This window comes from Cynocephalus volans, chromosome 2 (assembly GCF_027409185.1).
Source record: "Cynocephalus volans isolate mCynVol1 chromosome 2, mCynVol1.pri, whole genome shotgun sequence".
NCBI lineage: Eukaryota > Metazoa > Chordata > Mammalia > Dermoptera > Cynocephalidae > Cynocephalus > Cynocephalus volans.
In genome coordinates, this window is record NC_084461.1 from 36,997,867 (window position 1) to 37,023,533 (window position 25,667).

The following is a 25,667-nucleotide window of genomic DNA, read 5'->3' on the forward strand; positions in this document are numbered from 1 at the left end:
CATCTAGGCAAAGAATCAGTAGAGAAACACAAGATCTAAACAAGACTCTAGACCAATTGGAATTGGCAGATATCTACAGAACATTGCACCCAACAACCTCAGAATATTCATTCTTCTCAGCAGCACATGGATCATTCTCCAGGATAGATCACATATTAGGTCACAAATCAAGTCTCAATAAATTCAAAAAAATTGGAATTATCCCATGTATCTTCTCAGACCACAATGGATTAAAACTAGAAATTAATAACAAACGAAACTCTGGAAACTATACAAACACATGGAAATTAAACAGCATTCTACTTAATGACATATGGGTCCAAGAAGAAATCAAGCAGGAAATCAAAAAATTTATTGAAACTAATGAAAACAATGATACATCATACCAAAACCTGTGGGATACTGCAAAAGCAGTATTGAGGGGAAAATTTATTGCATTAAATGCTCACTTCAGAAGAACAGAAAGATGGCAAGTGAACAACCTAACACTTCACCTTAAAGAACTAGAAAAACAAGAACAATCCAAACCTGAAGTTAGCAGACGGAAAGAAATCATTAAGATCAGAGCAGAACTGAATGAAATTGAAAACCAAAAAACAATTCAAAAGATCAACGAATCAAAAAGTTGGTTTTTTGAAAAGATAAATAAAATTGACAAACCATTAGCATGGCTAACAAAAAAAAGAAGAGAGAAGACTCAAATAACAAAAATTAGAAATGAAAAAGGCGATATTACAACTGATTCATCTGAAATACAAGGAATCATTCGAGACTACTATAAACAACTATACGCCAACAAATTTGAAAATCTGGAGGAAATGGATAAATTTCTGGACACACACAAGCTCCCAAAACTGAACCGTGAAGACGTAGAAAATTTGAACAGACCAATAACAATAAAGGAGAATTGAAGCTGTTATCAGAAGGCTCCCAACAAAGAAAAGCCCAGGACCAGATGGATTCACAGCAGAATTTTACCAAACATTCAAACAGGAATTGACACCAATTCTTTACAAACTATTCCAAAAGATTGAAACAGACGCAAATCTCCCAAACTCATTCTATGAAGCAAACATCATCCTGATACCAAAACCAGGTAAAGATATAACCAAAAAAGAAAACTACAGGCCCATATCCTTGATGAATATAGATGCAAAAATCCTCACTAAAATACTAGCAAACAGAATACAGCAACACATACGTAAAATTATTCATCACAATCAAGTGGGATTCATCCCAGGGATGCAAGGTTGGTTCAACATACGCAAATCAATAAATGTGATACACCATATTAATAAACTCAAACACAAGGACCATATGATCATCTCTATAGATGCTGAAAAAGCATTTGATAAAGTTCAGCACTCATTCATGACAAAGACCCTCTATAAGTTAGGTATAGAGGGAAAGTATCTCAACATAATTAAAGCCATATATGCCAAACCCACTGCCAATATCATCCTGAATGGGGAAAAGCTGAAAGCTTTTCCTTTAAGAACAGGAACTAGACAAGGATGCCCACTCTCACCACTCCTATTCAACATAGTGTTGGAAGTACTAGCCAGAGCAGTCAGAGAAGAGAAGGAAATAAAGGGCATCCAGATTGGAAAAGATGAAGTCAAACTGTCCCTGTTTGCAGATGACATGATCCTATATATCGAACAGCCTAAAACCTCTACAAAAAAACTCTTGGAATTGATAAATGATTTCAGCACAGGAGCAGGATACAAAATCAACACACAAAAATCAGTAGCATTTCTTTTCTCCAATAGTGAACATGCAGAAGGAGAAATCAAGAAAGCCTGCCCATTTACAATAGCCACCAAAAAAATAAAATACTTAGGATTTGAGTTAACCAAGGAGGTGAAAAATCTCTATAATGAGAACTACAAACCACTGCTGAGAGAAATTAGAGAGGATACAAGAAGATGGAAAGATATCCCATGCTCTTGGATTGGAAGAATCAACATAGTGAAAATGTCCATACTACCCAAAGTGATATACAAATTCAATGCAATCCCCATCAAAATTCTAAAGACATTTTTCTCAGAAATGGAAAGAACTATTCAGACATTTATATGGAACAATAAAAGACCACGCATAGCCAAAGCAATGCTGAGCAAAAAAAATAAAGCTGGAGGCATAACACTACCTGACTTTAAGCTATACTACAAAGCTATAATAACCAAAACAGTATGGTACTGGCATAAAAACAGACACATTGACCAATGGAATAGAATAGAGAATCCAGAAATCAACCCACACACTTACTGTCAGCTGATCTTTGACAAAGGCACCAAGCCTATTCACTGGCGAAGGGACTGCCTCTTCAGCAAATGGTGCTGGGACAACTGGATATCCATATGCAGGAGAATGAAACTAGATCCATACCTCTCGCCGTATACTAAAATCAACTCAAAATGGATTAAGGATTTAAATATACACCCTGAAACAATAAAACTTCTTAAAGAAAACATAGGAGAAACACTTCAGGAAATAGGACTGGGCACAGACTTCATGAATACGACCCCAAAAGCACGGGCAACCAAAGGAAAAATAAACAAATGGGATTATATCAAACTAAAAAGCTTCTGCACAGCAAAAGAAACAATTCACAGAGTTAAAAGACAACCAACAGAGTGGGAGAAAATATTTGCAAAATATACATCTGACAAAGGATTAATATCCAGAATATATAAGGAACTCAAACAACTGTACAAGAAGAAAACAAGCAACCCAATTAAAAAATGGGCAAAAGAGCTAAATAGGCATTTCTCTAAGGAAGATATCCAAATGGCCAACAGACATATGAAAAAATGCTCAACATCACTCAGCATCCGGGAAATGCAAATCAAAACCACACTGAGATACCATCTAACCCCAGTTAGATGGCTAAAATCCAAAAGTCTCTGAACGATAAATGCTGGCGAGGCTGCAGAGAACAAGGAACTCTCATACATTGTTGGTGGGACTGCAAAATGGTGCAGCCTCTATGGAAAATGGTATGGAGGTTCCTCAAACAATTGCAGATAGATCTACCATACGACCCAGCTATCCCACTGTTGGGAATATACCCAGAGGAATGGAAATCATCAAGTCGAACGTATACCTGTTTCCCAATGTTTATCACAGCACTCTTTACAATAGCCAAGATTTGGAACCAGCCCAAATGCCCATCATCAGATGAGTGGATATGGAAAATGTGGTACATCTACACAATGGAATACTACTCAGCTATAAAAACGAATGAAATACTGCCATTTGCAACAACATGGATGGACCTTGAGAGAATTATATTAAGTGAAACAAGTCAGGCACAGAAAGAGAAATACCACATGTTCTCACTTATTGGTGGGAGCTAAAAATTAATATATAAATTCCCCCCCCCACACACACACACAAACCGGGGGGGGAAGAAGATATAACAACCACAATTATTTGAAGTTGATACGACAAGCAAACAGAAAGGACATTGTTGGGGGGGAGGGGGGGAGGGAGAAGGGAGGGAGGTTTTGGTGATGGGGAGCAATAATCAGCCACAATGTATATCGACAAAATAAAATTAAAAAAAAAAAATTCCTACTACTACTGATACCCTATGAGGTAGGTGCTATTATTATCCTCATTTTACAGAGAACTTAAGTTTTGTGCCCAAGGTTATGCAGCTGCTAAGTGGCAGAGAACCACCACACTCAATCCCTCTCCCAGGCTGCTTCACTAGCAACAGTATCATACACAAGAGTTGAGTGTGTCATCTGAAGTTAGATACCCTGGGTTTGAATATACTGCCGCCCCCACTTACCATGTGACCTTGGGCGAATGAATCACACTTCCTAAGCCTCAAATGCCTAATCTGTAAAGAGGGGCTAATCCAAGTACCTACTTCATAGGGTTGCTATAAGGATTAAATGAAATAAACATAAATCAGGTGCAAAAAAAAAAAAAAAAAAGCATCTCTTTTTAAAGACAGTTTAAAGAGGTAAAGTTTAAAATTATTGGACAGCCTGACATTTCTGAAAGTGATTGCTTTTTATTTCAGAGGTATTTCATGCTGAACTCTTCATCTGAAAAAAAAAAAACCAAAACAAAACATAATAAAAAAAAAAATTTAAAAAACCTGTCTGCTTAGGCACCATGAGTTTGAAGTATAGATCAAATAAGTGACCTTGTCCTTGGAGGTTCACCCTTCCTCCACAGGACTTTACATATTACAGTAACAGAACCATTGACATCTTTGCATTTTGTATCTTCCTTCTCAAAGCTGTTTGACTTAATTAAAATTTAAACCAAATGAAATGTATCTTGGATTTGCAGGCTACTGCCACAACATGCATGCAGATAACTAAAAAGCCCAGATGACATTCAGAAACCTAAACAAACCCAGGCCTTCTCCTAAATATAGCAAGTGCCTGCCACTATTGAAAACCATGATGATAAAACATCTTATCACCTCCTAGTTGTAATTTGATCCTTGCCATCTGCAGCCATCAGGGCAAAGGCTTGTCCAGTGTTGTAAAGGGCAATGACATCTGTCCAAACAGGAAGTGTGAAGCTCTGGAAATATTTCTTAATCTATTGTAACCTTAAACAACATTCTGGATGGCAAAAGAGAGTATTAATCTAGTGATCTCACTTTAAATTAATACACACATCTGCAGTGCTACCAGCAGAGATGGGCAGCATCTTATTAGGTGTAATGATAAAACAATTAACAACTATTATTTTGCTGAAATCTTCCTTTGGATCAGGCATTGTCTGGCAGCCATTTTTCATTCTCCAACTGTTCACACAGACACTTTAATGGAAAAAGAGATACCACCTGGAGTACTTACTAACTTTACAAGCACTGGCCTGAGCCTAAGAAGAGTCACTGTGTTTCACTCCCTTCTGACTGGTTTAACCCCAGAGCCTGATGCTGTTTTTACTCGAAGGTGTGGAGTAGCCTGCCACTAGGGGATGCTGTTGCTTGCTTCTTTGCTCCAACTCCTGGCAGGTTCAATTCTGACTTCATGTGTCTCAACACAAGAGAGAAAAGGAGGCTTTACTCTTCCCCAGGGAGTTTGTTCCTCTTAAACCCCCAGAGTAAGCTGAATGTGTTGGAACAATTCAGAACAAAATGAAATGTCTAGTAAATTAAATAGCCTTGTTAAAATGTTTTCAAATATCTTCCCGTGGTGGATCAGAACAGCTTCTTGGTGGCCTAATAGTTTCATGAGGGTACGGGGATGTTAACAGTGTTTGAGGCACTGCCAAGGGAAGTTAGGGCAAATGGGAATGAGCTGATGTGTCATAGGAGGTGAGGAGAGGGCTGTGCCCTTGATGACCTTCCCCAGTCTGGCAGAAATCTGCTTACCCCCTCTATTGTTTGAGAATTGGCTCAGACACCATTTACAAAAGCGTGTCCATATGCCAGTTTTGGGGGTTGTTAGAAAAACAAGTTCTGGGGTCACATTAACTTGGGAGACTCTGGGTTGAAAAAGTTAAGAAAACTTTTACTTGGTGCAGAACTTTCAGAACATTTAATTTACAATGCACTGTGCACTGTGCTTTGTGGATCTAAGGCTGGGTATTTGCTGGGTGTAGACACTATAACAGTGGTTCTCAATAAAGTGGGAGGGGTGGCTTGACCCTAGGGGACATTTGACAATGTCTAGAGACATTTGTGGTTGTCATGACTGGGGAAGGATGCTAATGGCTCCTAGTGAGTAGAGGCCAAGAATGCTGCTGAACATCCTCCAATGCATAGGATGGCCTCCCCCTCCTTCCCCAACAACTAAGAGTTATCAAGCCCAAAAAGTCAGTAGTGTAGAGGTCGAGAAGCCCTGCTTTGTAATATACACGGTTTCTTAAATTTGTTTAACCACAAAATTTATTTTTTCTTAAAGTGACTTGCTGTACTAGAGTCTCAAGGAAAATAAGTTGGAAAACTCTGCCCTACGTTTATCAACAATGTTCTGACTGTGAAGTGGCATGTTCTTCCCTTGATGCTCATTCTCTTTGACCTCCATATGGCATTTGTCATTGTGGATGGCTCCTCCATCTTGAAATTCTCCCAAACTGGCTCAACGCTGCATTGTTTTCATTTTCCGTCTCCTTCTGTAACCTCTTTTTCTCCATTTTGGCTTTTCTTCTTCTCGCTCCCTGAATAGAGGCATCTCTTGTGGTTTTATGCTTCATTGTGATCAGTCTCTAGAAGACTCATTCACTTCTATGATTTCAGTACCTCCATGCCAGTGGCTCCCCCTGTATACTTCCAGTGGCTCCACCTGTATACCTACCCAAAGAATTTAAGTGGAGCCATCTCTTCCCAAAGAAATCTGTATTTTCAGTTATACGTTGGATTCTTTCCCCAAAGTAAAATTGTCCCCTCTCCAAAACCATTTCTTCTTCTTTGACTTTCTATTTCCCTCCTCCTTTAATTTTTTCTTAAATTCTTCCAGTTCTCTTATTCAATCAGACTTGAACCCAAGTTAATCATTAAGCCTTGTGAGTTTTTCTCGCCCTTTTGTTTATCCCTTCTGAAATGAGGCCTTGATTGTACTGAAATAAATTCCAAGTCGCCCCTTCCATGTAAGTCTGCACAAATCACTGTTTCAGTCATCCTAAAACATTGCAATGATTCTTTTTTAAAAAGTTCCAGTGAGTGAGGACTTTATTCAAAGACCACACAACTTATGCAGGCAGTCACACTTCCCACAGTGTGGCACCCACCTTAAGCCTTTTTTTCTAATGGCTCCTCTGTTGAAATTCCAGACAGAAAAAATGCTCCTGTGAGATCAAAGATGTGGAGATGGGAGGGTGCAAGACACTTGGGGAAAAGAAGTTTTTGTAAACCTTTCAGAGTTGAATTATCTATGGGCTATGTGAGCTGAACAATTCAAATTCTAAATTATCGTAGATATATCTGAATCATCCTTTAGATTAAGGATACTCTACAAATGGGCTAATATGGTCCTTACTAGCATGTAAGGAATGAAAGTAAAGAAGGATAGAATTCAAGGTTTCTATCTGTTAAGGACTATAGCCTATCATAATAATATTAGCAGTAAATATTTATTGAATTTAGAATGAAACACTACTGTAAAAGATACTGTCATTGTCATACTTGTATCCCCTCAGCACTCACCTCTACATGACGAAGGAAAGTACTTACAAATACTGCAAATACCTGCGACTCTATTAGAAGGCCTGTCCCCCCTCCCCCTGCCTCTGGCTGCAGGTGTGTGCTCAGCCCACTCCCAGTGCAAGCTGTAAGTGCCAGAGAGTCGGTGGGTACAGAAGCCACCTTCAGCAATGATGGACAGAATGCTGGTGGATAAATACTCCAGTTTCCTCACCCTTTAATTGTACTAACTCTGAAGCATGCTCTGCAAAGTTTCCTGGAAATCCTCAGTGGGACTGAGCTCCAATTGCTCACAGTAGTCTCTTGCTCGATAAAGTTCCCTTTATTGACTTATTTCCCTCTTCAGTTTCACTTCCCCACCCCCAGCTGTGCTTTCTAGGATCATCTCTCAAAACAAAAACAAAAACGAAAACACAATTGAATTCTTGTCTCTGAATCTACTTTTGGGGGAACCCAAACTAAGACAGCCACTGAACGTGACATTGCAAACTGAACACTTAAGAAGAGTCTGTGGCATCTGGAATTCATGTAATTGGAGTTGAATAAAAAATATTTCTTTCAGGGGTCAGGAGTTATCTTCTTTGTAGAAAAGTTTCTTCCACACAGATCATTAAAGATTTGGACAAGAAATATGGAAGCTTTTTCTCTGGAAAACCACCATTAATTTATGAGGGGAGGGCAGGAATTGTCCCTATTATTCAAGTGCTTTGGATACCAAAAAAAATCATTAAAACTGAAAAATATTCGCTAATAGAATGCTTGCGTATAAAATTACTCTTAACTCAAATTTCCTTTTGCACTTAACACTATGTCTATTTTACCCATCATGCCCTAGCAATTAGTGTCAGAATATTTGGCCAAAGAATGCAAATAAAACTGTAGCTCAATTTCAACAGGAAATCTGAAATCTTGCAAAAAATGCAGCATTTCATGAAATGCATGAAGGTGATGTTGGAGAACTGCTAGAATCAATGCAAAGCTATGGACACATGAAGGTCTGGCAGAATAATATGAGACAGCAACTGAAGAAGGGAGAATGGATATGGGTGGTGCTCTTGATAAGAACTTCCAACAGGGTGATCTGAATGTCAAAGGATTAAGGGAAGTTCTTGAGAAAATTAGTGATGCCTTCAAATATGTTGGCAAAAAATGATGCTCTTTGTAATTATTCTGTGAAAGTTAAGCCTGAACGGATGGATATTGTATTGTGTTTTACTACATTTTGTTATGGGAAAAATAGCACTCCAGAACATTCCATTAACATCTTGAGTCACAGAACTGCATTTAGTTCTTTTCTCCTACAAAGTGTTTTTTCCCCTCAAAGTCTGGTATATGACATCCTTTATGAGAATCATGAAAACATCTGCTTAGTTTAGTTGATTACAACAGGAAGAGGCTTATCCCTTGCCTCACACACAGTCTCCTTTGGTTTAAAATCACTTAAACACTGAACTGAGAACATTTGCTGTCTTTTCTGATTTACAGATACGTTTCTCAGAAGCATATCTGTAACTTCCAAATGGTCCCAGCTGGCTGTAGCTAAGGCCTTGTGTAATTGATAAGATGCATCTGCTTCAAGGCACAGATTACGTGCAGGGGCAGGCTCTTTGTGTCCCTGGAGAATCTGGTTGGTGTAGCAGCTAAGTCTCAGGACCACTTGCTCTCTATATGTGTGAAGATAAGCCTGAGGAGGGAGAGGCAGAGAGGGAGGGAGCTTGCTGGGCTCTTCCTGCTGTTGAAAACTTACCCAGCCCTTGCAGAGGAAAATTTCCTCCTGTCTTTTGCCCTGAATGTTTTCCCAAACATGAAGGTAAGATAATAATTTTGTTACCTTTGTAAATAAAGCTATCTCAAAAGAGGGGTAATGCTTAACTGAAAGAAATCAAATAAGAAGAGAAGCATGAGAAAATACAGAAGAAAAAAATCTTGGGGGTGACGTTTAAAAATCTTTATTTAAATGTATTTTAATAGTTCAGCCAAAGTGAATTTCTTTTTCTTATCTTGCAGTTAAATTATAGGTTCAGAGGGCTGGGAATTGGCAATTAGAGACAATGTTTATTAAAGTCGTGAGAAAGCCATGAACATAATAGTACTATTGTTATTTCTTAGAAAAAAATTTCTACCAGTGTATTTTGTTTGTTTTGATTTGGAGCCAAGCAATGAGGATCTGTGGTTAAACTTAACTAAGACCCTTACAGAAAAATGAATTTGCAGGCTTGGAACTTTAGGGTTTGGAATCTTGGCTAAAAGGATCAGGAATGTGACAGTAGAAGATACAAGTAGATAGAATGAAACTAAAGTTTTACCAAATACACATGTTGCTCCAATGCAAAATGGCCAAATGTTTAAAATAAATGACTATTCAACCAAAAACAAGACCAAAGACAGAAATCACTATCATAGACTGAATTTCTAGGTGCACGAATAAGTTGAAATTGCTATAACTATTTTATTGTTGTAAATTTTGGTATTTAAACTTTAAAAATGTTTCATTATAATACTGGAGCAATAGTTTTACAGCCCTGTCAGCCACTGGATTGTGTCTGCGGTCTCTGTGCTGTCCATTTGCAGTACTGGATCCACGCTCACTTATCAATGCGGTTGGAGGAGGAAGATGTGGATCTTGTTTTTTTTTTTTTTTTTTTTTTTTTTTGTCGTTTTTTTCGTGACCGGCACTCAAGGATGTGGATCTTGAATAACCCATGCTTTATATGGGATTAAACAATTAAAAATTAAACACAAATGGCAAAGTTAATTTGTTTAATGTTATGATGCTAGAACACCAACTAACTTTACAAAGTTACATGACAATCTAATCTCTATTACTCCGCCTTGTACTTTTATTTTAAAATTAGAACATTTGTTAGCTCACAGAGAATGTGATGCTCTTTCTAAAGTCATCTAGCTAACATGCTTTCCCCTAATATTTGCATTAACTGGCAATAATTTCCTTATTTATTTTATGATGAGACATTTTAATAATTGCTTTATGCTTAAAAATGTGTTTATAATCATTGATTATTACAGCATTTTACTGCTGTATTAATCACTATACTTTTATCCTTTAATTAGTTGATAGAATATCAAAAAATAAAGCAATTATTTCACTTCAAGTTGCATGCAGAGTTCCTACTTATATTTGTAAGTAGACATTCATATTTTTATAGTAAGCTTGAAGGACATGCTTTTGTGATATGTTTCAAAGAAGAGAAACTTGGGAAATCCCCCGGGCTATAAGGCACGGGAGATGGCTTCCATGTCTGACCTTTTAAAGGGGAGTAATCTTTTGCTTCCCTACTTCCCCCACCATCCATGTGAACTAAATTCAGACATGTGGCCCCAGATCTTCCTGTGGTTCTCTCTCTGTGTACCTTGGACAGGAGATAACGTGGGTCTGAGGTGTTTGAGAATTTCAGAGCCCAACGGGCTTCGCTTTGAGCTGGTGGGCCAGCCATTTACTCTGTCCTCCCAGTACTGAGTGGATCCTGGGGTCTGTGAACCTAGGGAATGGGTCACAGGAGGCTGGGATGTTGTCAGGCACAGTAATGTCTCCAATCAGAGTTGTAGCTGAAACATACCAGAGTAAGGAGGAAGCGCTAATGCTCATTCAGTGATGAGAAAGAAGAGAAGAGAATTCAGGGAAATGTAGTTCCAGTTTAGCTACAATGACAGTACAAAAAATAGCATATCTTCTCGAACAGCATATCTTCTCTGATTTTTGAACAGCATCATCTCAGATGTATGTCTATCTCTGTCATTCACATGGCTATTTATTTACGATTGTTCTCTATCTCTCTTGTCCATTTGATAAGATACTCTTTCCAAAGGCAAAGAATAGAAATGCTTCCTTTTCAGTGATCCAGCCAGCAAAGTTTAAAGAATTTTTAGTAGATTGAGCTTGTATAACTCAAGAACAGAAACAGCCTTGTAATAAGAAGCCCTCGATGGGTTATAACGCAGAGTATGTGGTTGGGGAAGCTGGTGGCAAAGGAACCACGACAAAAAGTACATTTCTTAGAATTTGGTTGAAATTCTTTTAAACGCATGTAACAGGATGCTAAAAATGATTTTTTCATGATGCCCATTTTGGCTGAGAGCCAAAGGCTAAACAGCAAGTACTCAAGACCCCCACATTTTAAAACAAGATGCTGGACATTCTACAATATTACAAAGAGAGTAGCCCAAAATCTGTCTGGTGACCCTTAGATCATCCCATCCTCAAAAGTATGCAAGATTATGTCCCTTGAAGTAAGAAGGATATAGAGAATAAAACTCTATGCACGTTTGAGAAAACTTAAACGCACAAGCCTGCCTTTATCAGACTAAATCAACTTAGCAGTATCAGTTACAGCCTGGACATTCAGAGTTTGGCAGGACAAGGATATGTGCACGTAGCCCATGGACCAGATGTGGACCTTTGAAAGGGAGCCAGACTTGGGCTGTTAATGACTGTGCCTGAGAGACTGTCTGCCTGCCGGATGAAACAACCCCACAGCTAGCACTGGTATGGAAAGGACTCCCAGGAAGCAGGCCCTGGTGAGAGTCAAGAGTGAAGAACGAAGGGATGAATCATTTGTGCCAGAGAACAGTGGCTATCGATCCCCAGTGGGGAGACAGTCAAAGAACCACAAAAACACCTTAAAAATAACAAAGCAGCATTCGAGCATTTAAGACACCCTCATTTACCATCACCAGCCTCCAATGGATCAGTCAAGCAAGATCCTTTCATGCCCCTCTCATGCCTGCTGCTCTTGCATTGAAAAAGATGGGGGTGGCTTGGGGAGGTGGGGAAGGGGAGCAGAGAAATTTTGAACTGGACCCCACCCTCCCCCCATTATAAATACCTAGGAACTAGGAATAGGAGAGAAATTTTAAATTGGATGATAAATTGAAGTTTGAATATTAGATTGTTCTAGAGTTTTTATTTTCTGAAAATATGACTTTTAATAGTAATATTAACAAGTGTGGGTAGTATAGGTACGGGATGGGCTTTCCCAGGGACAGGAGAAAATGAGTTGAAATAGCACAGAAGAAAGGCACATTGTTGAAAAACGACGACACATAGTTTGTAATAATAATAATAAACCTTAAAAATTGCATGCTCATATTTGTTGAAAAGTCAGATAAGTATTCATAGCCTCTCTCACCATTGTTCACTCTTTTCCAGGTTAACAACAGCTCCTTGGCACTTTTCTATCTTTTTGGATATGCTAATCAGGACAATAGAGTTAAAGATTTGTAGAACTATGAAAGGCAGAACTAGACAACTAGGGTTTGACAACTGAAAGGAAGATACCTAATAAGAGGGTGGGGTGATCCTGGAAGATCACCTGAGGAAGGTTAGTGGAAGGGTCTAGAAAAAATGTTGGGAAGACACTTTATAGGTACATCAAGGGAAAAGAGGTTTGAGAAGACTAGGGAAGAGAAAGAATATTGACCCATTAAAATGTGGGATAAGTTGATTTTACGGACTTTTATGCTGAGTTAGGAATTGAATGCATTTGATATTCTTAGAGTCATCAGTAAAGATTTGAAGTTTACCCCCTCCCCCCGCCACACCATCAGTTGTCAGTTAAAGCAGGAAAACACATATAAATAAAAATAAAATAATAGAAACCACCTATAATTTCACAACCAGAAATAAACTGTTGTTTTTTGCTATATTTCTTTCTAGATTTGTTTTTCAATACACATTTGATTTTCCAAACAAAATATAATCGCATTTTACATACAATTTTGTGACCTGTTGGGTCCTCAATATTTAGGCTTGTGCTACCACATAAAGATGATTATAAAAGGCCTTGGGTGTTTTAAACTGAGGGAGCCACCCATAGCACTAAGAAATTAGTTGACAGTCACTGCCTCCTGCCTAGGCTGTGTCTAAACTTTTGATTGCTCATCTGTGAAGCTCATTTCCCTTTTAACTCCTCAGCCATCAGTACTTCTAGGCTTTCCCTCTTCTGGGTGTCCTAATGGCTGCTGAAGATAGAGAGAAGGGGAGTGGAGGCCATTTAAGTCTATTGAGAATATTTGTTGGTTCATGGCTTCGCCCAACCACTAGCTGTCTCTACAGAAGTGAACAGCAGGAGGAGGGTCAACAGAATTATACAGAACTTGTATTTTTTAAAAAATTATTTATTTATTTTTCTTATTTACTTTTAAATTGACAAATAAAAATTGTATATATTTATTGTATAAAGCATGATTTAAAATAAGCATACATTGTGAAATGGCTCAATTGAGCTAATGAACATATGCATCACTGCACACACTCATCATTTGTAGTAAGAACACTTGAAATCTACTCTCAGTGATTTTCAAAAATTTAATACATTGTTACTAACTATAGTCACCATGTGTATTAGTCCGATTTTGTGTTGCTGTAACAGAATACCTGAAACTGGGTAATGTATAAAGAACAGAGGTTTATTTGGCTCACGATTCTGGGACAGCTGCATCTGGTACAAGCCTCAGGCTGCTTCTACTCATGGCAGGAAACAGCAGGCAGCCGGTGGGTACAAGCAGATCACATGGTGGGAGGAAGCAAGAGAGAGAGAAGAGGTGCTAGGGTCCTATAAACAACCAGCTCTTGCAGGAAATAATAGAGTGAGAACTCACTCACTACCCCCACCTCCCCAGGGATAGCATTAATCCTTTCATGAGGGATCTGCCCCCATGACTCAAACAGCTTCCAACACTGCCACATTGGGGGATGAGATTTCCACATGAATTTTGGGGGGACGATAACATCCAAATTCTATCACCATGTTATACAATAGATCTCTTGAGCTTATTCCTCCTATCACACTGAAATTTGTATCCTTTGACCAGCATCTCCCCAACAATTACCCCCTCCCCTCCCTCTTCCCCAGCCCCTGGTAACCACCATTCTACTCTCTACTTCTATGAATTCAACATTATTAGATTCCATATATAAATGAGATCATGCAGTATTTGTCTTTCTATTCCTGGCTTATTTCACTTAATTTAAATGTCCTTTGGGTTCATCCATGTTGTCACAAATGACAGGATTTCCTTCTTTTTTAAAGGTTGAACAGTATTTGTGTATATATACTACATTTTCTTTATCTATTCATTCATTGTTGGTTACTTAGGTTGGTTCCATATCTTGGCTGTTGTGAATAATGCTGCAATAAACATGAAAGTATGGCTATCTCTTTGATATACTGATTTCATTTCCTTTGGATACATATCTAGCAGGCAGATTGTGGGATCATATAGTAGTTCTACTTTTAATTTTTCAAGGATCCAAACTTCTATTTAAAATGGAAACTTAAAAGAAAAGCAGAGTGATTTAGGCTTCTGCATGGTTCTGCCACTCTTCCAACTTAACAAATCTTGACTCATCCAAATGTATTTGTTTTCAAGAAATGTAAACTAAAATAATGCTTTATTTTTTTTCTACAGGTAATAAGCTTATTCATTTTGGTGGTAATTATAGGAGAGTTCCAAATTTTTTCAAGGTGAGAATTTTTTTAATTGTGTATGGAAATAATTTTTTTTTTTTTAATTTTTAGGAAACTCTTTAGTATGGTCTGATTTTTACATTGCAACTTAAGTGTGTTTATTCCTGAAACATATTTTTTCTTACCATTTTTAGAAAAGGCAATGGTAACAAAAATGTGTTTCATTATTGTTCTTACTTTACTTATTTTTTTTCTATGTAAGAATAAAATTTGAATATGAGGGTACTTCAAAAAGTTTGTAGGAAGATTTTTATTATCTTTTAATTCTATTTTTCCATGAAGTTTTTGAAGTACCCTCACACTAAAAATAAGATTCAGAGAATTACAGCAGACCTAGACATCCTACAGGAGCATTTTTTTTTTTTTTTTTTTTTTTTTTTGTGGTGGCAGGTTGGTACAGGAATTGAACCCCGCACCTTGGTGTCATCAGTACCATGCGGAGCTAACTGGCCAGTTTCTGGAGCAGTATTTGATCTTTGAATGTAATCCTTGCAAAACATTCTCTGGATTTTATTTATTTATTTTCAAATGGCCAGTACAGGGATCAGAAACCTTGACTAGATTTTAAAGGTTGAGAGTTTTTTAAGAAATAGTTTCTTTGGCTCTCGAGATCTGGAAAAAAGCCAGCATCCTTATCCATGGCTTTGTTTTTCTCTCACTGTCAGATTGGTGGGACAGAACTGGGTCAGTTCACTTTATGGAATTATCAAAATATTCTGTGCTGGGAACTGGGAATAAAAAGAGGAAGAAGACAACACTGAGGGTCTACTGGGTGATTAGATCTTGGGACAGTTCAGTGCAATACAAATGTACTAAGGGCTCTGAGAGAGGCCTGCAAAGGGTAATGGGGGAACACAGGAGCGAAGGCTGCAAGCTTCTCTTCCTATGACTCCGTGTTTGGGGAAGGCCTCTGCCTTTCCTTCAGACACAAACTAGACAAATAACAGTAAGTTCAGATTGTTTAAGGGTCAAAGATATGCAAGTACTTGGATCGTTTGTGCCATATAAAAACTACACATTAGCAAGGTTGGTTTCATGAAAGCATCCCAGGTGCACAACACTACAAAATGGGGCTTGTTACTTTCGGGGTTACCTGGCAAACTTAAGATATACAAGAATCACCTTGACTCAAGATGTCTCCCAGCGTAGGAATGTGCTGGGATTCCAGAAATCAGGAATCCTGGTTTTTTAATTCTTTGTAGAGAATTGTTTTAGACAAGGCTTTCTTGATCTCTTAGAACTAACCCATGAGACCTCCTCCATGTGACATGGCTGGAGTTGAGCTTGGTGTGAGAGTCGTCGCTCCATTTTCCACATGTACTTAATATGAGTAGACTTGTTTATGTTCAAGTTGCCCCTCTTGGGAGTGTGTTTGAGAAGTGGCCTAAATGAACGGGGAACATTTAAATCTAGATTACTGTCCATTCAGCCTCTGCCAGTTTTAGTTTCCCACCTCTCATAGGGTCTTATTAGAGCCTTGTCTCTCAGTTAAGAGTTTCTGGGTAACTCGTCAACTCATCATTCAGTATCCCTTTAAAGGCCATAATATCTTCCTCCTAAATGTTCTCACCTACCTTCCCAACTCTGAACACTTCCTTTACATTTCCATACCACATTGTACACATTTCTGTTATGAAATCTATTAAACTAGATATATTGTATTATTGTTATTTTTTGTACATCTGTTTCTCTGTCCTTCCCTCTATCAATAGTCAATGACCTCTCTTTTATTATTTCTACAACTTTAATGTCTTAATAGTACTTGGTACTTAATAGATGTTTAATAAATGTTAATCTCTAAGAAAATGCCCCTCCTCCACATTTTTAAAAATCTGTTTTGGAATACTTTTAATGTCTCTTGGGAAAAACATTTGTGAAGCAGTTTTTGACTATTTTTGACTATTCTTGACTATTCTTTGTGTCCCCCTTGCTTATCTTTCTACCTGCTTTATGATGGACAATTTGGTTTGATAGTGCCTCCTCTCCAGTCAATTGCCAGTGGGGTACCTATGGCCCTTGGTCAGAATGCAATGGCTGTACCAAGACTCAGGTAGGACCACGCAAATGTTTGTATTTGATTATTTATACACAGAAATAGCATAGATGTGGTCAAAACAGCATTAACTTTTAAATGTTCATTAATTAATGTTACTACTTCTTAACAATTATGTTAGTAATTTTGAAAGGAGAAAAGTATGACTTGTGTAAGAATTAATATTGTAATAAAGTAATTTCTGCATCCATTTTTCCTGAAGGACTTTTCTAAATCTTACCTTTGACTAGAAATGGACATAAGCTAAAAGTTAAAGACAACTCACTAACTCTTTAACTATTAGAGAAATAGGAATAGCATAAAATTAAATTAGTAGATAATTCAAAATCTGTTTCCTAGTCACTGGGTTCAACTTCTCATTTCAAACAAATACTAGCAAATAACAAAATGACTGCTTTATTTTCTTTACAAATAGTGAAAGACCATGAAAAATCAAACATTTTATAATGTCTTAAAGTTTAATTACTAAGTAATACAAATAAAATGCTAGATTTGATTTGGATATTATAGAGTACTTCTGAAAATGTCTATTTTTTCCCTTTTCATAAAATGCCAATTGAAGAATATACAGAAAAGTATAAAGAAAGAAAACACTACTCATAATTCCACCATTTCAGAGAAATACACATACCAGCATTTTGGCATATATTTTTTTCAGCTTATTTTCTCTCTGTGTGCTTATAATTTTTAAAGATAGAATTATTGATTATACTTTTGTATTCTACTATTTTAACCCAACATTATAGTATTAGCATGAACTTATACAACTGTGTTATGTTCCTATGTGAATATGCCTATCTTATTTATCAACTTTCCTATTGTTTGATATTTAGATTGTTTCCATTTTTTTATTATAAATAAAATATTAATGAATTAAAAAAAATTTTTATTGAATCAAAGTTGATTATACATATTTTTGAGGTCCAACATTGAGATGTGTTGATCAAATCAATATTACTAGCATATATATTGTTACAAATTGTAATTATTCTTTATGCCCCTTGCCCAATCTCTCCCTATACTCCTTTCCCTCACCCATCCTCCCTCTAATTACCCTAGATTTCTTCTCTCCTTCTGAAATAATGGTTACTCTGTTGATTTGTTGCCTAGATGATCTGCCCAATGCTGAGAGGTATAATCAGGTCCCCCAATATTATTACAGAGCAGATGCTTCTTCTGTCACTCTGTAATGGGCTTTGTGGGGAGAGACATTCTCTTCTTTTCTGTATCTTTGCTGGTGACTCTCCTTGTGTCAATGCACTCCAGTGGCTGGTGGGCCATCTGCATGGTGGTTGTGGTGTCTAGCCACTTTCACAGCAGCCATGTTTATTGTGGTGGCTGTGGTGGGTCACCCACATGGAGGTGATGTTTTTTGCATGCTCCTTTGTGCTGGTGGTGTGCCTGGTTGTGTGCCTGGTTGTGGGAGGGGGTCCTGTCCCCCTCTCTATGCCTTGGGTCCCTGGGCAGGCCCCAAGATGCTGGCGGTGTGAGTGGTTGTGGGCAGGGGTCCTGCTCCTGGCTCCATGCCTCATGTCCCATGGCAGACCCCAAGGCACTGGTGGTGTGCCTGGGCTGGAACTAATTTTTTGTCCTTTGCTTACTTCTAAAATGGGGGAACTTCCTGTGGGAACCAGTACTTGAGCTGTGTGGTTGAGCTTCATTGCTGCTTTGCTGCTGTTTCCCTTGGGAAGGCTTTTTGTGCAGCTCAGGGTTTAATGGTTGACCTTATAGGTACTTCTGGCTCTCCAGAGACTTGGTGCATGTGGGTTGTGTAGAAACACTGATCTGCACTTGAGTTTTTTCATCAAACTGCACCCCATGCAATTCTGCATTCCTGACCAGTCTCCTCTGAGTGGTTCTGCACTGATTGGGGGGCAGATCAGCTGTCCTTGCTGTACCCCAGTGTTCTTCTGGTGGGCCTATCTCCCCCACCACCTGTGCTCCAAACACTTCCCATGGGATGGGCCCTGCACTGGTCCCTTGTGATGACTCACCAGCCTCTGAATGGCTCCCCTTTTTCAGCTGTTCTGGCTCCTCACTCCTGCGTGGGTCCATGGGAACCCTATTAGTGGTCTTGCTGTCCTGGGGGCAACCAAGGCCCTCTTCTCCACTGCTGCCTCTAAGTAACTCCATCTGAAGGGCACAGCTGCAGCTTTTGCTGGCTCCTGCTCCATGCACTCAGCAGCTCGAGCCTTACAGCAGCCATCACCCGAAACTCTCTGAGCAGTTTTTTCTTTCTCTCATTGTGGTTTCTCCTGCCTTCATGAGTTCCATATGTCTCTGCTCCTCTTCCCCTGAGCTCTAGCAGCCCCAGCTTGGCTAATGTTACATTTTTATAATTGTAAATTCATTGATTTGTGGGAGTGAGTGACGCTGGGGACTGTCTATTCTGCCATCTTGACTGGAACTCTTTAATGAACATTTTTATAATAGACATTTGTCCTCTTTTTCCACAATTTTCTTAGGATAAATTTCTAGAAATATAATGTTTGCTTTAAACATTTTAAACGTATAAATGGTTAAATATGTTTAAAGTGGTTCAGTTTGGATGAAAATATATGTTTAAAAATCATTTTTAATTATTAATATAACAGAACAATATTATAGAAGATAATCTCTGTTTTGAAGTATGATCATTATCATTATTTTCATTAAGCATTTATTTAGTACCCACATGAATGAAATTTTAAAACAAGTTAGACAAATTTATATAGCAAATATAATAGATGACAACTATGATTACAGGCAAACAGGTGAATAACAAGGCAAAAGTCAAAGACACACCAAGCACATAAAACATAATTTAAAAACACAAAAGAGCACTAGATAGAAGTAGAGTGATAGAGGATATTTTTCATCTAAGTAATTTTTTTCTTTGAGTGAAGGTCATTATGCAATGGTGACATCCCTAGATTATAAAAACAGAATTTTCACTCAGAAAGAGACAAGTGAAAATGAAAAAGGGGCCATAAGATCAGAATTTGACAGGTGAGAATGAGACTGTTGAGAGTGGGCTGCCATCAGGGGCACCCTGATAATATGGAGAGGGAAAATGCCACATGTGCAAACAACACAATCTGTGCTTTGGAATCTCAGAAAAAGACACATTGATGAGCCACATGTGACAGGTGTCTTCATCAATTAAAAACAAGAGCTAAAAACGAATCAAGAAAATTTACTAGGTTCCATTTCCCACTCCTCTCCCTCTGTGGCTCCTCTGCTTAGACACAATGGAAAGTGCCAGAGCCAGGTTGATGCGAACCTGCTCAGAGCTCAAATTATATCGCTGTGACCCTTTGTCCTGAGAAATCCCCACTTCTAACCCAATTTAGATTGGATGAATAGATTCAACATTGGTTTGTATACCTACTCTTCCCTGTTGATCTTTGCTCAAGGTTTAAATCCTCTGAAAACTCACATTTGGTTCGATTTTATTAGCAGAGAAGAAGTGAGTACGGGAAGAGGCCTAAAAGATGCACTTTTGATTGTCAGTGGGGAGAAAAATTATTTTATACATATTTCTGTTTAAACATTGAATACATCTTCAAATTGAAAGAGGATAAAATGAGTTTTTGGATGAATTAGTTTTAAGTTTCCCATTTAGCATGATGATTTCCTCAGTTTTCCTATATTCTTTTCCCCAAGAGGATTGTTTTTCACATATTTCCCATTTCATAGGTAAATGCTTTTGATTGTCTGGTAAAATTCCATTGTAGATGCAGCTTTCCTTTTGGACTACTCAGGCATTTGGTTTGTAAATTTGACCTCCATATCAGCATATTTCTCTCTGGATTGTTTTTCCTTACCTTGCCTTTCTGAAGAAGGCTTAAGGTTCAGTTCAAATCAATTGCCACCACTTTTCTAAAGGTTTTCCTAACTCTTCTTCAGCTTAACCACCCTTCCCAGTACCCTTACTCTCTCTCCAGCAAAATTCACTTTAACTTTTCAAATTAGCTCTTAGTACACATCTTTGGCAGAAACACTAATCATTCTATATTGTAATCTATTTGCTTACAATTTGATTACAATATAGAATATGTCTACCCCACGTAAGCTTGACTCTTCCAGGTTACTATTTATTAATTGACATGTATTGATTGTACTTATTTATGGGGTTCAGAGTCATATTTCAATATATGTATCCAATGTGTGATGGTCAAATCAGGGTAATTAGCATATTCGTCATTGCAAAATTTATCGTTTTTTTGTGATGAGAGAATTTGAAAATTCACTAAATAAAATTTTTTTCCCTCATCTCTGACAGTAAATATGTCTGGAAGCTCTCTATAAATATTAACCCAAGCATCACTAAATTCAAGGACAAGCGGGTCTGTGTGTCCATTGATTTTAAGGTTTTACTTCTGCAGAACACCAGAACAATTTTCCAGATATTCTTTCTCCAATTGTATTAACTTCTCTCAAATTTTATTACTCACATAAAGGAAACCGGAGATATTTAAAGACAACAAAACACTACCTGTTCTGTGTTTAGACTCACATGCGGTCAGTTGCTGTTTACGGGCAGTATGGGGGCCAACCTTGTACTGGAAGTGCTTTTGAAACACAGTCATGTGAACCTGTAAGAGGATGTCCAGCAGAAGAGGGGTGTGGAGAACGTTTCAGGTGTTTTTCAGGTAATTTGTTTCCAATGGGCTCAGCATGCAGACTGTGAATTCAAATGCTACTTGTTTAATTTGCTTAATATATATTTATTGACTTTTACTGAATTTATATTGGCCTATAAATTACTTTTTCCCAAATATCAACAGGATTTTTGTTGACATATTGATCACACACTCAGGTATCATTCTTTCAAATGCAAGGGGAAGCATCTAGTAATAAAGGTGGAACTATGGCTATTGACAGATCCAAACAGCTCTTGACGTGGCATTTTCGGTGACTGTGCAGAGTGAGTCTGGTATGTACACTGTGAATGGGCAAAAACAATGTTACTGCCCTAATTATTATGTTTACAGGAAAAGCTACTCTAATTATCTAATCAAGGAGCAATACATGTTGCCTCTATGCCTGGGGCTATTGAAACATACTTTTGACATTGAATATAAATTGACCTATTGTCTATGTTGCATTTATGCAGTCCGATTAATGCAACAAGTTTTAGCAAACATTTATATTCTTGTTATGTTCCAAATATAGTGCTGAGGGTTGTGGTATAGAAATAAAACACATTGCCTCTTCCCTCAAAAGTATTAAAGGTTTATGGGCAGAACAGTAAATAAATAATCCCTGTGTTAGAAGTGCTCCTCAACAATACCTGTCAAACTTCTATTTTACTTTCAAAACCCAAATTGGATGACATCTCTCTTGGGAGGCCTTCCCTAAATCCCCAACTGATAGAACTAATTGACAAATCACTTCTCCGTGTTCTCTTTGTATATTGCATCACCTGCAATCTGAATATTTGTTGACCTGGATGTCTCTCTTGGTAGACTATGAACTCCTCGAAGACACAGATTATGTATTTTTCTTTTTGGCATCTGGAGTGCCTGGTACATAGTAGGCTCTCAACAAATATTTGCTGTATTGGATTGAGTGACAGTATAGTGGGGTACATGTTATGCTATGAAGGCAGTTGTGCACAAAGCATCCTGTGAAGATGCAGAAGAACATGCGTCATAACCTGTGGGATAGGAATGGTTTTCAAGATGAGGTAATGTTTAATTTGATTCTTGAAGAACAAATAGGCGATAGATAAAGAAAGTGCTTCTAGGCAGAAAGAACTTGAAGTGTAAGATCATCAGAGATGACAGAAAGTCTGGCCTTTTATTCATGCAAAATGTCCAGTATGACGATGGCTTAGGAAGCTAGCAGGAGAATGGCTGGAGATGATGGTGGGAGGTAGGTGGAGGCTAGATCATCTACCCTCCAGAGCTTCCTTGGTACCCTGGGCTTATGGCTATCACAACACTCATGTTGCTGAAATACAATAATCTATGTCTTCATAGTCTTTCCTATTACATTGTAAAGTATACGAAAAGTCTGGCGAAGACCATTTTTTCTCATATTTGTTCTCCAACACCCAGAAGAGTGTCTTGCGCAGAACAGGTGCTAAAAAATGTCAAGTTTTAACCTTTTGATCCATTTTCCATGTTCTTGAAGCTTACAAATCTAAATCGCCAAGAAAAAGCTCAGGTTTGGCATCTTGGTTAGTGATTACAGAAAAGAGATCAAAAGTTGAAATGCAGGAGGTCAATCTATCTTCCTAGTAATCGGCATTGCATGATTTTGGAGGATTTCGACCAACTATTTGATGAGTATGGGTGAGAGCCTGAAACTTTGAATTCAGGTCTTCTTTTCAATGTTGTATCTATCCGAGGTCAGAATCATTTCTGTGTGCTGTAAAATATAGACCAAAACATTCACCAGTCCTTTCCTAGACACTTTGAGGCTTTATCTCGAATTTACATTATAGTATCAGTGCAGTGGTGGGGGTGGCAGGCAACACCTTTTTGATCCCAGTTTGTATCTCTGTTCTTCCTTTTTTGCAAGAGAGCTTTTCTTGTCCTCAGGTCAGTGCATCAGCAAATCGTTGGTGTGCAATGGGGATTCTGACTGTGAAGAAGATAGCGCTGATGAAGACAGATGTGAGAACTCAGAAAGCAGACCTACCTGTGACATTGATAAACCTCCTCCCAACATAGAACTTACTGGAAACGGGTAAGGAGCTGGGCAGCTTCCCGAGCACATCAATGCGTTGTAGTTTTTACTTTTGTTTTATCATTGGCCCTGGTGATAGCACTGAAAATCCTGCACCCAGAGAAAAATCCTGCATTCCTTCCCATCCAAGGAAACTTGGACAGTTGGCAGTTGGTCATCCAAGGAAACTTGGACAGTTGGCAGTTGGTCACCCTTGTAGGGGACAGGGAGAGAGGCAGAAAGAGGATGGAGAAGGGAGAAGACTGATTCGATAATGTGGGGCTACTCAAGAGGATGAAGAGAAAATAGTATGAGAACAGGGAGAGAAGAGAGAAATGCACGAATTGTAATATCCAGGCTGAAAAGTAACTGCCTGAACTATTGGGGAACCTCCATTTCCAAGTGAAGTTGGAAAAAGTCCCCTTTGCCTTTTCAAAAAAGAGTTCTGAAAAACTTTTAGGCATCATCTGACCTAAGTTAAATTTCCGTGCTTTAAACTAATCTATTTTAAAGTGATAGATGTGATTTTTCTCTAATATTTTTAAAAAGAAAAGGACAAAATTACTTTAAAGAGGATACCATTCAGCATGCTGAAAGACAGCTGAAATTCGTTGGAGAGGGCTCTCTCTCCTCAAGAGTAACCTTCATTGTATTCATTTTATCTACGATTTAATTCAAAACCAGCTGTTGCCATAGATACAGCAGGGCTATTTGTTTCCTAAATACTTTCTTAGGCTAAAAGTCTGTTAGATTTTCCCAGCTGTTAGTTTTAGCTATTATTCCAAGCAGTAGAAGGATCACGTGTGGTGTGCATTAGAATGCTGTTTTCTTTATTTGGGCCCTCTCCAAGAAGTGTTTAACCCGTAATGTATTTTTAAAAGTTTTAGAGTTCTAGAATGACTTTTTTTTCAGCAAGTGCTATTTCTGGGTCTTAATTTTCTTTTCTTCCTTCCGCCCCCTTCTCCTTCTTGGCCTTTTCTCCCACTTTCTTCTTTTTCGCCAGTTACAACGCACTCACTGGCCAGTTTAGGAACAAAGTCATCAACACCAAAAGTTTTGGTGGTCAGTGCAGAAAGGTATTTAGTGGGGATGGAAGAGATTTCTACAGACTCAGTGGAAACGTCCTCTCCTATACATTTCAGGTACTTAATTATGTTGATGTAATTCGTTTCCAATCTGTGAATTGTCAGAGATCATTATTTATATTGACTTCTTGGTATTTGTTGATAATTTACTTATGGACTAATATGTGCTCATATTTTATAAATGTTTGTATGGGCTTAAAAAGAATACATATTCTTTAACTCTTGAGTACAGGGCAGTGCTACTTTTAACTTGTGTCCTTCAAGATGATATTTCTTTATGCCTCATTTTTAACTCCATGTTCCATGTGGGCCCAGAACCTTACTGTCTGTCCCTGTAAAGGTGTTAAAACTCAGGCTCAGGCAATGACTGGTTACGATAATCTCCTTACAATGCCACAGTGTCAGCTCACTTAAAAATGCTTTTGTTTTTATATCATGAAATATTTCATATGTACAAAAGAATGTGATAACATATATGTGCAGTTATAAGAAAACTAATAAAACAAATACTCATATATGCCCACCATCTACCTTAAGAAATAAAATATTGCCAGTGACTTAAAGATTCCTATGTGTCCCTCTCTGACCACATTCTTCCTACCCCCCAGGCTACCACTATCTTATATTTTGTATTAATTATTTTCTTGTTTTTCAGAAATATTTATCCTGCATATGTCTTTGTCCCTAAATAAAAAATTGTGATTTCATTATGCCTAGATTTTATTGCCATTTATATAAACAGAATCATATAGTATATATTCTTCTATGACAATTTTTTATTTAAAGTTATGATTTCAGGATCTATTAATGCTGATGAAGATGGCATTTTTACTGCTATTCCCAATTTTTTTGTATGCGAAAATGCCTTGAACATTCTTGTGCATGAGTCCCACACAAATGAGCCACAGTTTCTCCAGGGCACACACCTGGAACTCAAATGGCTGCTCTGAGGATGAGGATATACTGAACTTGACTAGGTAGATTTCCCACAATGGCTGGATCAATGCATACCCCACTAGCAGCATGGAAGGGTTGCCTCTGCCCCACGTTCTTGTCAGCATTGGTGTCGGCTGACTTTTTCATTTTGCTTGTGATCTCAGTGTCTCCTCCGGCTCCAGGCTTCTGCTTCTCGAATGCTCTGTCAGTCATGTACACCTCCACACATCCTACTTCTCAATTTCAACAAAAAATCTACTCATGAAAAACAGTTATGTCTTTAGGGGACTTTCCTGAGGCTTTGGAAGGAAGATAGAGAGAGATTT

The 25,667-nt window shown here is 38.1% G+C and overlaps 1 protein-coding gene across 1 annotated transcript in view; it reads left to right on the forward strand.

Moving 5' to 3' along the window:
* C7 (complement C7) overlaps nt 1-25,667 on the forward strand; it is a 77,461-nt gene that overhangs the window by 18,252 nt on the left and 33,542 nt on the right. Inside the window, exons 3-7 of the mRNA XM_063087551.1 lie at nt 14,552-14,607; nt 16,585-16,660; nt 21,156-21,297; nt 23,194-23,341; nt 24,324-24,462. Coding sequence (XP_062943621.1) covers nt 14,552-14,607; nt 16,585-16,660; nt 21,156-21,297; nt 23,194-23,341; nt 24,324-24,462 — 561 coding nt within the window. The remainder of the gene's footprint in view (nt 1-14,551; nt 14,608-16,584; nt 16,661-21,155; nt 21,298-23,193; nt 23,342-24,323; nt 24,463-25,667) is intronic.